Source organism: Saccopteryx leptura, chromosome 3, assembly GCF_036850995.1.
Source record: "Saccopteryx leptura isolate mSacLep1 chromosome 3, mSacLep1_pri_phased_curated, whole genome shotgun sequence".
NCBI lineage: Eukaryota > Metazoa > Chordata > Mammalia > Chiroptera > Emballonuridae > Saccopteryx > Saccopteryx leptura.
The window spans coordinates 98,664,054-98,677,849 of NC_089505.1; the positions used below are offsets into that span (position 1 = coordinate 98,664,054).

The 13,796-nt window shown below is 45.1% G+C and overlaps 1 protein-coding gene across 4 annotated transcripts in view; it reads right to left on the bottom strand.

Annotated features, from left to right (window-relative positions):
- USP48 (ubiquitin specific peptidase 48) overlaps nucleotides 1-10,370 on the bottom strand; it is an 88,584-nt gene extending 78,214 nt beyond the window's left edge. For 2 of the 4 annotated variants that reach the window (XM_066375371.1, XM_066375369.1), the window contains exons 1-2: nucleotides 10,259-10,370; nucleotides 9,600-9,818 (exon numbers count right to left, since the gene is read on the bottom strand). In XM_066375371.1, coding sequence (XP_066231468.1) covers nucleotides 9,600-9,818; nucleotides 10,259-10,260 — 221 coding nt within the window. In that variant the 5' untranslated portion in view covers nucleotides 10,261-10,370. Of the gene's footprint in view, nucleotides 1-9,599; nucleotides 9,819-9,966; nucleotides 10,104-10,258 lie in introns of those variants that run through there. The other 2 variants (XM_066375368.1, XM_066375370.1) reach the window with 2 other exon arrangements.
- Nucleotides 10,371-13,796: the final 3,426 nt, after the last annotated feature.

Here is a 13,796-nt window from a genome sequence, read left to right on the forward strand (position 1 = left end):
AGAAAGCAATCAATGAACAACTAACGTGTCACAATGTGCAACGAAAAACTAATGATTGATGCTTCTCATTTCTCCGTTCCTGTCTGTCTGTCTGTCTCTCTCTCTCTCTCTCTCTCTGTAAAAGAAAAAAAAAGATGCTAAAAAAAAAAAAGGCAAATGAAAATAAGATGCTATTTTTCACTGATCAGATTGGTGTTTAAAATAGAAATGCTGAGGTGGGAAATAGGGTGAACACAGGTGTCAGTGTTAAATGGTCTGAACTTTTAACCATCGATCAAAATTTAAAATGGTCACTGTGCCCTTTACATCAAGGATTCCCCATCTTGAAACCTAAGTGAAAACACCGTCTCAACCAAGGTACACATGTAGGGATGTTCACAGCAGCACATGACTTTTGAATCCACGCTTAATCTGGGGTCCAAGCAATTTTTACTTAAACATCAAAAAAGCTTCTTTCTTCTTTTGCCTTGGCTGGATTGCTCAGTTGGTTACAGCATTGCCCCAAAGCACAGAGGTTGCCAGTTCACTCTCCAGTCAGGGCACACGCAGGAACAACTAGATGTTCCTGTCTTTCTCCCTTTCTCCTTTTCTCTCTTGCTAAAGCCAATAAATAAATAAAATAAAATAAAAAAGCTTTTGTACTGCAAATAATAATATCAAGAAACTGAAAAAACAACTCACAGAATGACAGAAAATATTTGCAGTATAAGGGACTTGTATCCAGTGTATATAAAGAACTCTCGGCCCTGGCCGGTTGGCTCAGCGGTAGAGCGTCGGCCTGGCGTGCGGGGGACCCGGGTTCGATTCCCGGCCAGGGCACATAGGAGAAGCGCCCATTTGCTTCTTCACCACCCCCCCCTCCTTCCTCTCTGTCTCTCTCTTCCCCTCCCGCAGCCAAGGCTCCATTGGAGCAAAGATAGCCCGGGCGCTGGGGATGGCTCCTTGGCCTCTGCCCCAGGCGCTAGAGTGGCTCTGGTCACGGCAGAGCGATGCCCCAGAGGAGCAGAGCATCGCCCCCTGGTGGGAACTCTCACAACTCAAGAATAAAGACAGTCCAATTTTAAAATAAGCAAAATACTTGAATAGACATCTTTCCAAAGAAGATCCATGATTTGCCAATAAGCACATGAAGAGATATATAACATTACAGTGGTGCCTTGAGATATAAGCAGACCAACATATAATTTTTTAAGATATGAGCTACGACTCGGTCTATTTTTTTTTTTTTTTTTACAGAGGCAAAGATAGACAGGGACAGACAGAAAGGAACGGAGAGAGATGAGAAGCATCAATCATCAGTTTTTCGTTGCGACACCTTAGTTCTTCATTGATTGCTTTCTCATTATGTGCCTTGACCATGGGCCTTCAGCAGACCGAGTGACCCCTTGCTCGAGCCAGCGACCAAGCTGGTGAGCTTTGCTCAAACCAGATGAGCTCACGCTCAAGCTGGCGACCTCGAAATCTCGAACCTGGGTCCTTCCGCATCCCAGTCCGACGCTCTATCCACTGCGCCACCACCTGGTCAGGCTCGATCCATATTTTTGTTCGAGATCTGAGCGAAATTCCGAGATACGAGTCGTGATTTGGGAAGCTGCCACTAGTTGGCATGTTGGCGCACGGGTCCAGTATCGGCAGCACAACACCAGCATCTCGTTCTTTCTCACAAGTTACCCACAGAATCAAGTCGAATCTTGTGCACTGTACTAGTTCTTGCATCATTTTTGCATTTTTTACTAACTTTTTTTGTGTGCTATCATGGGGCTGAAGAAAGTGAGTGTAAAGGACAGTGGTGAAAAGAAGAGAATGATGTCAATAGAAGTAAAGCCAGAAATAATAGGAAAACATGAGCATGGTGTATGAGTGATTGAACTGGCAAGGCTGTTTGATCACAGTACATCTACAATTTGTACCATCCCTAAACAAAAGGATGCCATCAAAAGCGCAAATCCAGCGAAAGGAACTACAATTCTGTCCCAATTAAGGACAAATATCCATTAAGAAATGGAGAAGCTTCTGCTGATGTGGGTGAAAGAGAAAGAGCTGGCAGGAGATACAGTGACGGAGACTGTAATATGCGAAAAGGCACGTTTTATTTACGGCGACTTGAAGAAGAAAGAACCATCAACCTCAAAGGAGGCAGCAGAAGATATGTTTAAGGCAAGCCATGTCCGGTTTGAAAATTTCAAGAGATCTGGCATCCACTCGGTGGTGAGGCATGGTGAAGCTGCGAGTGCTGACGTTAAGGCAGCTGAGGAGTACATCGCACGTTTTGCTGTGCTTATCGCAAAGGAAGGCTACATCCCCCAACAAGTGTTCAACTGTGACAAAACAGGATTGTTTTGGAAAAAAATGCCCCGGAGAACTTCCATCACCAGAGGAGAAGAAGCTGCCAGGCCATAAACCCATGAAGGACTGTCTGACCCTTGCATTGTGTGCAAATGCCAGCGGTGACTGTAAAGTAAAGCCACTGCTAGTTTATCATTCTGAAAATCCTCGAGCATTTAAGACTCACAAGATTCTTAAAGAAAAACTGCAGGTTATGTGGTGCGCCAATGCTAGGGCATGGGTTACGCGGCAGTTTTTTACTGAATAGGTAAATCTCGTTCGTCTTTAGTCCTGCAGTGAGGAAATATCTTCAAGAAAATAAACTCCCAATGAAAGCATTACTAATCCTTGAAAATGCTCCAACCCACCCACCTGGTCTTGAAGATGACATTCTCGATGAGTTCAAATTCGTGAAAGTCCTCTACCTCCCACCCAACACAACTTCAATCTGGCAACCTATGGATCAGCAGGTCATTTCCAACTTTAAAAGCTTTACACAAAGCACTTGTCCCGCCGCTGCTTTGAGGTGACTGAGAATACAATTCTAACCCTTCGAGAGTTTTGGTAAGATCACTAAAACAAGGCCCTGGCCGGTTGGCTCAGCGGTAGAGCGTCGGCCTAGCGTGCGGAGGACCCGGGTTCGATTCCCGGCCAGGGCACACAGGAGAAGCGCCCATTTGCTTCTCCACCCCTCCGCCGCGCTTTCCTCTCTGTCTCTCTCTTCCCCTCCCGCAGCCAAGGCTCCATTGGAGCAAAGATGGCCCGGGCGCTGGGGATGGCTCTGTGGCCTCTGCCTCAGGCGCTAGAGTGGCTCTGGTCGCAACATGGCGACGCCCAGGATGGGCAGAGCATCGCCCCCTGGTGGGCAGAGCGTCGCCCCTGGTGGGCGTGCTGGGTGGATCCTGGTCGGGCGCATGCGGGAGTCTGTCTGACTGTCTCTCCCTGTTTCCAGCTTCAGAAAAGAAAAAAAATAAAAATAAAAATAAAAAATCACTAAAACATCGTGATATGTTTATGCATTATTGACTTGACATGGCAAGAGGTTACAAGAACCTTGAACTCAGCATAGAAAAAGTTATGGCCTGATGTTGCTGCAGACAGGGACTTCGAAGGATTCGAACTAGAGACTGAGACCAAGGTAGAAGCATTGGAGGAGATCTGTCCCTTGGAAAGTCGATGGGTCTGGAGGTAGATGAGGGTGATGTAACAGAACTCTTCAAGGAACATGAGGAGGAACTCTCAACTGAGGAGTTGAAGGAGTTACAGATGATGCAACATATGGAGCTTCTGCAAGAGATTAGTAGTGAGGAGGAGGTAGAATCATAGGAAGTGATTTAGTTCTACAAGTGAAATTAAAGACATGCTGGCAATGTAGGAGAAGCTTTCAAGTTTCATTCAAAAGAAACACCAGAAGAAGTTTCAATTGGTAATGCTTCAGCACTTTTTAATGACACTTGTTTGTCACATTTCTGTAACATTTTAAAAGGCAGGCAAAAGCAGACATCTTTGGATAGATTTTTATTTAAAAGTCCTGCAAGTTAAAGTGCTGAAAGTGCAACCAAAAAGGCAAAAACAGGTGATGATTAAATTAAAAATATGTAATGTTAAGCTTAGGTTAAGTTTAAAGTTAAGAAAGTGCACTTTTTTACAATTAAGTTTTTGTGGTTTTATTTTAAGTAAAGAAAGGGCAGTGTTAGTTTCGTTTAAAGTAAAGAAAATGCAGTTTTAGTTTACATTTAGTGTTAAGAAAGTGCAGTTTTAGTTTATGTGTCTACAGTGCCTACATCCCTCCCTCCCTCTCTCCCTCCTCCTCCACCATTCACCTGTTAGCCACACTCGTCTGTCTCCAAGATAAGAATACAGTACTAAATAACACTTTTTTATTTAATATATTTTGTTATGCATTGGTAATGTATATATGTGTGTTTCTTAATTAAAAACGTCTTTTTTCATAATTTAGGTTGATTTGGGGATGTTTCACAGGGCTGGAATGGATTAAATCTATTTTAGTTATTTTGAATGGGAGAAATTTGTTTGATAGACAAGTTGACTGACTTACGAGCTCGGTTCAGAACGAATTAAACTCGTATCTCAAGGTACCGCTGAATTAGCCACCAGGGAAACGCAGATCAAAACCACGATATACCACTTCATATCCACAAGGATGGCCGTAAGAGGCAAAATCAGGTGTAAAGATGGAGATAAGGGAATCCTCATACTTTGTATGTAAAATAGAGCAGCCACTGTGGAAAATAATTTGTCCATAATGTCCACACAAAAACCTGTACACAAATGTGCACAGAGCATTATTCACAGTAGACGAAAAGTGGAATGACCTAAACATCCATCAGCTGATTAATATATATATAAATGTGGTAGGTGCATGCATAAAATGGAATATTATTCAACAGTAAAAATAATAATCAATGAGCACATGAAAAGATGCTCAACTCATTAGTCATTAAGAAAATGTAAATCAAAATCACAGTGAAATGCCACTTCAAACCCACTAAGGTAATTAAAAAACAAACAAATAACAACAGAAAAACCCCAGAAGGTAATAAATGTTGGCCCTGGCCTGGTAGCACAGTTGGTTAGAGCAGTGGTTTTCCACCATTTTACAACTGGGGACCAGTGACCTAGCTGGCTGGAAATGGAAATATACAACAAATAAAGTTTTGTCTTACTGCGCATAACAGTGCAACATAGTACAAGCTGGTGCTTGATCTCTGAACTCTACATGTATGATGCACTGGATACTACATTAGTTTGTCTAAATGCTTTTTGTCTATTGTGCATGATTTGTAAATGCTCTGCATAGTGCAAAGGTTGTTTGAACAAGTCTACAAGTTCCAAAGATATGTAAGACAACCTCAGTAGTATTTTCATTGATGATACAGGCTGAAAAGTGGCAATCACTTTGAGCATAAGCAAATTCAACTAAGATCATTAGATTTATAATCTTTATACAACATCAGGGTGGTTAACTCTTTCATGGACCAACACAAAAATTCTGGCGGACCAGTTAAAAAACTCTGGGTTAGAGCATTGCTTTGATACACGAAGGTTGTAGGTTTGATCCCTGGTGAAGGCACATACAAAAATCAACCAATGAAGCCCTGGCTGGCTACCTCAGCGGTAGAGCGTCAGCCCAGTGTGTGGGAAGTCCTGGGTTCGATTCCCGGCCAGGGCACACAGGAGAAGCGCCTATTTGCTTCTCCACTCCTCCCCCTCTCCTTCCTCTTTATCTCTCTCTTCTCCTCCAGCAGCCAAGGTTCCATTGGAGCAAAGTTGGCCCAGGCACTGAGGACGGCTCCACAGCTTCCACCTCAGGAGCTGGAATGGCTCTGGTTGCAACAGGTATTGCCCCCTAGTGGGCATGCTGGGTGGATCCTGGTCGGGTGCATGTGGGAGCCTATCTGTCTGCCTCCCTACTTCTCACTTCAGAAAAAATAATACAAAAAGAAAGGCTAAAAAAAAATAATAAAATGAACCAATGGCCTGACCTGTGGTGGTTCAGTGGATAAAGCATCAACCTGGAACACTGAGGTCGCCAGTTTGCCAGTTTGGAACCCTGGGCCTGCCTGATCAAGGCACATATGGGAATTGATGCTTCCTGCTCCTCCCCCCTTCTCCTTCTCTTTCTGTCTCTCTCTCGCTCCTCTCTAAAATGAATAAAATCTTTTTTAAAAAATCAACCAATGAATGCATAAATAAGTGGAACAACAAATTGATGTTTCTCTTTCTCTAAAATCAATAAATAAACAAAAGTAACAAATGTTGGCAAGGTTGAAGAGAAACTGAAATCCTCTTACATTGTTGGTGGGAATGTAAAATAGTACAGCAGCTATGGAAAACAGTGTGGCACTTTCTCAATAAGTTAAACGTAATTATCACATGATCCAGCAATCCCACTCCTAAGTATATATCCAAAGAACCTGAAAACAGGTGCTCTAACAAAAACCTGTATGCAAATGTTCATAACAACACTATTGACAATAGCAAAAAAGTGAAAATAACCAAAATGTCAATCAAGTTAACTATTTGAAGTGATAGGTGTACCAATTACCTTGATTTTGGTAAACATTCCACAATGTATGTATATATCAAATCAGCATGTTACACACTTTAAAAATATACAATTATTTGTCAATTATTCCTCAATACAGTTTGGGGAGGGGGATATTTTAAAGTCCATCAACTGATGAATAAATAAAATATGGTATATCCAAACAATAGAATATTATTCAGCCATAAAAAGGAATAAAGTACTTGTCCATGCTATGACATAGATGACCTTTTTTTTTTTGACAGAGACAGAGAGAGGGAGAGAGAGGGATCAACAGACAGGAAGGGAGAGAAATGAGAAGCATCAATTCTTCATTGCAGCTACTTAGTTGTTCATTGATTGCTTTCTTGATATGTGCCTTTACCAGGGGGGCTACAGCAGAGCGAATGACCCCTTGCTCAAGACAGCAATCCTGGGCTTCAAGCCAGCTACCATGGGGTCATGTCTACAATCCCACACTCAAGCCAGCGACCCCTCACTCAAGCTGGTGAACCTGCACTCAAGCCAGTGACTTTAGGGTTTCCAACCTGGGTCCTCTGTGTCCCAGTCTGACACTCTATCTATTGTGCCACCACCTGGTCAGGCAACATGATGACTCTTAAAAACATAATGCAAAGTGGAAGTTAGACACACACAAAAAAGCCCAATATTATATAAGTCTATATAAAATATCTAGAATAGAGAAATCCAGAGACAGAAGAAGACAGAAGATTCGTGATTGCCAGGGCGTGGAGGAAGGGGACATGGGAAGTGACTAATTAATGGACCTGAAGTTTCCTTGTAAAGTGATGAGAAAAAAGTCCTAGAACAAGACAATCATGTTTGTACAATACTGTAAAGGTTGTACAGACCAGATTGGGTACTTTAAAATGGTAAATTTTATTATGTATTTTAAACAATTTTTTTAGAAATACATGGATAATCCTTGAAAATATGCTAAGTGAAAGAAGCCAGTCACAAAATCCACATAGTGTATGATTCCTTTTGCAGGAAAGGTCCAGAATAGGTATATTTAGAGACAGAAAGTAGACCAGTGACTGCTGGGAGCTTGGGTATCAGAAGGTAGAGGGGAGAAGTGATTGCCAATCTAATGGGTACAGGGTTTTTTTTAGGGGAGTCAACTGAGTTTTTTTAAACACTATTTATTTTCTTTTAATTTTTTTCATTTATTTATTCATTTTAGAGAAGGGGGGAAGGGGGGAAGAGAGAGAGAGAAGGGGGGAGGAGCAGGAAGCATCGACTCCCATATGTGCCTTGACCAGACAAGTGCAGGGTTTCGAACCGGCGACCTCAGCATTCCAGGTTGACACTTTATCCACTGCGCCACCACAGGTCAGGCCTAAACATTTTATTTGTTGATTTTAGAGAAAATAGTTGAGAGAGGGGGTGAGCGAGAAATACTGTATGTGCCATGACCAGGCAAGCCCTGGTTTCAAACCTGCAATCTGAGCTTTCCTGGTGGAGGCTCTACCCACGGTGCCATCACAGAACAGGCAGAGGGGCCAAAATGTTTTAAAATCAGACTGTGGTGATGGCTGAACAACCCTGTGAATATACCAACAAAAAAACACTGTACTCTACATTTTAACTAGATGAATTGTATATGTGAATTATCTCAATGCTGTTTCTGGGGGGGGAGGGGGTTGTGACAGAGACAGAGAGGGACAGACAGGAAAGGAGATGAGAAGCAACAATTCTTCCTTGAGGCACCTTAGTTGTTCATTGATTGCTTTCTCATTATATGCCTTGACCTGGGGGGGGGGGGGCGCTACAGCAGACCGAGTGACCCCTTGCTCAAGCCAGCGACCTTGTCCTCAAGCTGGTGAGCCTTGCCCAAACCAGATGAGCCCACGCTCAAGTCCGCGACCTCGGGTTTCGTGAACCTGGGTTCTCCGCATCCCAGTCCGACGCCCTATCCACTGCGCCACCGCCTGGTCAGGCTTCAACGCTGTTTTAAAAAAGGAGGAAGAACAACTGCTTGGATGTTAAGTTTGCAACAGTAGCTTAAAACTCACCTTTGCAATGACATCCCCCTTATAGTGATCTCAGCCAATTTTTATGCCTTTACTTCCGTTAAAGTCAGAACTACTGCAGTGAAAGAGTTTATTTTTGGTTACTCTGGAACCTAATTATATTGAGAAACTGAATGAAGCTTAATAAGTTCTATTATATACGGACTTCTGTCCTTCCAGTACTTACTCATGGAGTCAGATTTGCCCTCCTTGTGAGCCCAACGCCTAGAACTTGGAATGATTCGTTTGCTTTATGGAAGTTCCCTAACTTGTTTGCTATCTCAAATCAGACCCCTCACAAAAAAAGAAACAAACAAACAAACAAAACTAGACTTTAAGCTCCAAAGCTGAGACCCTGACTTCCATTCCTTCCGGATCCCGCCGCAAAATGTAAAAACTCCAGGAAGCCTTTACTAAATGCCTGCTGAAAGGCGGCTACTGAGCATGCCCGGCTTGTCCAAGTCAATTCAACAACATTCCGGAACAAAAACTAGAGCTCCCGCGTTAAAAGGTGGAAAAACAGAAGACACAGGCACAATGCCTAAGGATTCGATCTAAAAGGAAAGGCAAGGTTCAAGGGCTAAGCAGAAGTGAAGGACAACACTTACACAGCTCAAACTTCGTACCTGGTAGAGAGGTGTACAGTCGGAACGATTTCCCCCCCTTAAAAAAAAAGGCTAAAAAAATAGATTAACGAGAGAAGGGAGGTCAACAGGGGGCCGAAGTGCACCAATGACGTAGACTAACCATACGTTCTTCCAAAGCAACCCTATTGAAAAGTAATACTAAGCGTCAACACTAATGCAAGATATAATGTGATGAAGCTCACTTCGAGAAGTTCCCTTTTTACAAACAAAAAAGCCGAGCCGTGGCCAAGATATCCTACCACTAAAGGTTGGCTAAGCTCTCAGCTCCTGCCTTTAACCATTTCCACCGCCATCTTCTAGATAAGAACCCAGAACCCTTTCTAAAGGGCTTTCAGCAGCATCACCACCGTGCAGAGAGCCTGGGAAGGCTGCGTTTCTCAGGTCGCCCAGACGGCGGAAAGGAGGAAAGCCTCCACCTTCTTCCTCTCCACGCCTGCTAGATGCACGCAACGGGCCGCCCTCTTCCTTCCCACAACCTGACCCCCCAGCCCGATTTCCAAGGTCCGACGCCAAGTGGGACGCGAGATCCCGTGCACGGGGCCTCACCTGCAAACGCCGCGGATGCAGGGCTCCAGCCAGATGCGGTAGGCGGTCTCGATGTGCTCCTGCGACACCTCCTCGGGCCGCACCGTCTCCGCCCAGCGCCAGGCGGCCTTCTCCAGCTGCAGCCGCGGGGCCATGGCCTTGGCCAGAGGAGCGCCTCCTGAGCCCGGACGCCGCCGCCGCCGCCTCCGCCTCCACCGCCACCTAAATAGGCTCCGCCACCTGCCAGCGATGAAAACCAGGCGCTCCCTCAGCCAGCTGGCCAGTCAATCACCTGCGCGCGCCACTGCCGCCTGGCCCGCCCGCGCCCGACCCGCACGACCCGCCGCAAAGCGCCGCCGCCGACACCCGACACCGCCCGCCGTCTTACTCCCGCAGACGTAGGAGATGTACTCCCCGCCGCGGTGGCGCATGCGCGTTCCCAGCAGCCTTTGCGCCTCCCGCGCCTCTGGAGGAAAGGGAAGCGGTCGTCAGGGACAGTTTTGTCACATCCTATCAACGCTGCTGGAGAAGCAGTGCCTCGGTCGATGTTCAGGGTAGCGTCCTCCGAACCACTATTTTTAACAAGCTGGCGCCTCGAGGGCAGTAAGGCTGCCTATTCTTGCCCTCTGGTCCTTCCCCTTTAACCGTGGAAAAATCACGCGAGAAGCTACTCAACGTACATCTTAGGTCCGCTAACGGCTGGGTGGGACTTGAAACCGGGTCACCAAAGAAACCAGGCTCTACTCTCTAAAGGAAGATTGAACTTGAATATGGGCCGGTTCCGAATCCTTTACCGAGTCCTCTTGACGTAACGGGACGTTCTGAGCCTTTCCTGAACTAGAACTGGACTACGAGTCCCGGCAAGCATTGCGCGCCACGCACTGCGTTCGAGGCATACTGGGGTTTGTAGTCTTCGAGTGGGTGGGCTTGGTTTGCCGCGGATTGTGCAAAGGCGTACGCGGGGGCGGGGTTTCCCAGGCCAGGAGGGTCACCTTTGCAGCAGCCTGACCCTCCTCACTACTGTTTCTATAGGACGCCTTCCTACTTAATTTTTCTTGAAGCTCTTCTCTAGCTCCCGAGTTTAAAAACAGTTCATTTTTGCAACTTCTGCCCCAGGATATAGAGTAACCTTATCAGAATGTTTTGCAAACTGTAAAGGGCAGTGCTAGTGTGAGGATTTTGAGAACTTTACATTTGAATGAGAACTGTACCGGGATCTAAGTACACATTTCTGACTCAGCAGTTTACTTTGGACAGGATGCCTACCTGTGATAGTAATTAGACATTCCCTCAAGGCGTGATAAAGATAAAACGTGGTGCTTGCCACTGGAGGTGGGTGACGGGAGTGGGACAGAAACACAAAGTAATGCCTGACCTGTGGTGGCGCAGTGGATAAAGCATCTACCTGGAATACACAGATCTTTGGTTCAAAACCCCGGGCTTGCCTGATCAAGTTACATAGGGGAGTTGATAATTCCTGCTCCTCCACCCTTCTACTCTCTCAATCCTTTCTAAAAATGAATAAATAAAATCTAAACAAACAAGCAAACAAAACCCACAAAGTAAGGCCCCCTCCTAAGGTTTGGAGTGCTTAGGGGAAGGGTTCCCAGAAGAAGTGACTTCAGCTCATTCTTGAAAGATGAGTAGAATTCAGCCACAGTAGAAGGCCTCTTTCTAGCTAAAGGGAACAGCAAGGAGCAAAGACACGGCAGAGAAACTTCCTGGTATGAGGCCACCACACTCAGAAACACTAATTTGCTGTTCTTGCATGTGAGAATTCTGAGACTTGGAGAGGTGAGAGATAAGGCTTGCCTTTATCTGAGGGACTCAGAAAGTTTTATAGCTGGTGAACCATATAAGGGAGATCTGCATTTTGTGTAGCTTCCTCCCTCTGGGTCAAGGTTAGGAAGTATATAATACAAGCCAGATACAATGAAACGCCTGAACTGGGGCAATGTAACAGGTAAGGAGTGAGGAGACAAATGTGAGAGGTATTTAGGAGATAAAATTGCTACAATTTGATGATGTTGGTATAAGCAGTGTCTGTTCACTTCTCTGTTATTTAACCTGCAAGTCTGGGTCATGGCCCTTTCCTTGGTGCTTACAGCTGTGGCATCCATTGCCTCACTTAGCACATGATGAAACTGGGAATATTATTAACTTTGTGCTGTCAGTGCTACATGCCAGTCAGTTTTCTAACTTGGGTAATTAAATGAATAGTTTCTACTTTTAAAAAGAAACAAACAACAGCCTGACCAGGCAGTGGCGCAGTGAATAGTGTCGAACTGGGATGCAGAGTACTCAGGTTTGAGACCCGGAGGTTGCCAGCTTGAGCGCGGGCTCATCTGGTTTGAGCAAATCTCACCAGCTTGGACCCAAGGTCGCTGGCTTGAGCAAGGGGTTATTTGGTCTGCTGAAGCCCCACAGTCAAGGCACATATGAGAAAGCAATCACTGAGCAACTAAGGTGTCGCAATGAAAAACTGATGATTGGGCCCTGGCCGGTTGGCTCAGCGGTAGAGCGTCGGCCTGGCGTGCGGGGGACATGGGTTCGATTCCCGGCCAGGGCACATAGGAGAAGCGCCCATTTGCTTCTCCACCCCCCCCCCCTCCTTCCTCTCTGTCTCTCTCTTCCCCTCCCGCAGCCAAGGCTCCATTGGAGCAAAGATGGCCCGGGCACTGGGGATGGCTCCTTGGCCTCTGCCCCAGGCGCTAGAGTGGCTCTGGTCTCGGCAGAGCAACGCCCCGGAGGGGCAGAGCATCGCCCCTGGTGGGCGTGCCGGGTGGATCCCGGTCGGGCGCATGCGGGAGTCTGTCTGACTGCCTCTCCCCGTTTACAGCTTCAGAAAAATACACAAAAAAACAAACAAAACAAAAAAAAAAAAAAGAAAGAAAAACTGATGATTGGTGCTTCTCATCTCTCTCCGTTCCTGTCTGTCCCTATCTATCCCTCTCTCTGACTCTCTCTCTGTCTCCGTAAAAAATAAAAAGAAAGAAAGAAAGAAAAAACAACAGCCTTGGCCAAATGCTCGGTAGGTTAGTGTTGTCCTGGTGTGCAGAGGCTGCCTGCTCGATCTTTGGTCAGGGCACATACAGGAACAGATCAATGTTTCTCTTCCTTCCTCTCTCTCTAAAATTAATAAATTAAAAAAAATAGGAACAATAAGCCCAAAATGGAGTCACTTTTATTAAGCCCCAACCAAGATTTAATACAGGCATATCTGTTTTATTCTGCTTTGCTTTTATTGTGCTTCACAGATGTGGCATTATTTTTTTTACAAATTAAAGTCGACCATCCAGCAAAAAGATTACAACTTGCTTTATTGTAGTAGTCTGGAACCAAACCCTCACTATCTCCAAGACAGGTCTGTAACTGGAGTTTCATCCTCTTCCAGGAATAGAATTTTAAACCAGGCTGGAATACCCTGTTCAACCCTAGTGAGATGATCTACCTAGTAAGACACCACCACCAGCACCACCGCCACCACCACCACCAACTCGTTTCCCTCAGGGAAGGTAACCTTGCCTAAAATAATCCACTCTTACCTTCCTCGTCCCATCTTCTTTCTATCTGTATAAAATGAAGCACACCTCGTTTTATTGTGCTTCACTTTATTGCACTTGGCAGGTGTTGTGTTTTCTTACAAATTGAAGGGGAGCCCTAGCCTAGTGGCTTAGAGCATTGTCCCGGCAATATGCCAACGTTGCAGGTTTGATCCCTAGTCAGGGCACATGCAAGAACAGCAAATCAGTGTTTTTCTCTCTCTCTTTTCCTCTCTCTCTAAAAAAGTCAATTCAAAAAATTTTTGAAGACCCTCTACTAACAAAAATATTACAACTCACTTTACTGTTATAGTCGCTTCATTGTGGTAGTCTAGAACCAAACCTGAGCTATCTCAGAGGTATGCCTGTAAAACCTTCCATTTTGTAAACTATTCGGAGCTCCCTTCTGTTTGTTAGATGGGATGCTGTCTGATTCATGAATCATTTTATAATGTCAATTAGATCTTCAAATTTGCTCAATTGAATTTTGTCTTTTAACAATACTACGTGTGCCTGACCTGTGGTGGCGCAGTGGATAAAGCGTCAACCTGGAAATGCTGAGGTTGCCAGTTCAAAACCCTGGGCTTGCCCAGTCAAGGTACATATGGGAGTTGATGCTTCCTACTCCCCCCCTTTCTCTCTCTCTCCTCTAAAATGAATAACTAAATAAAAATAA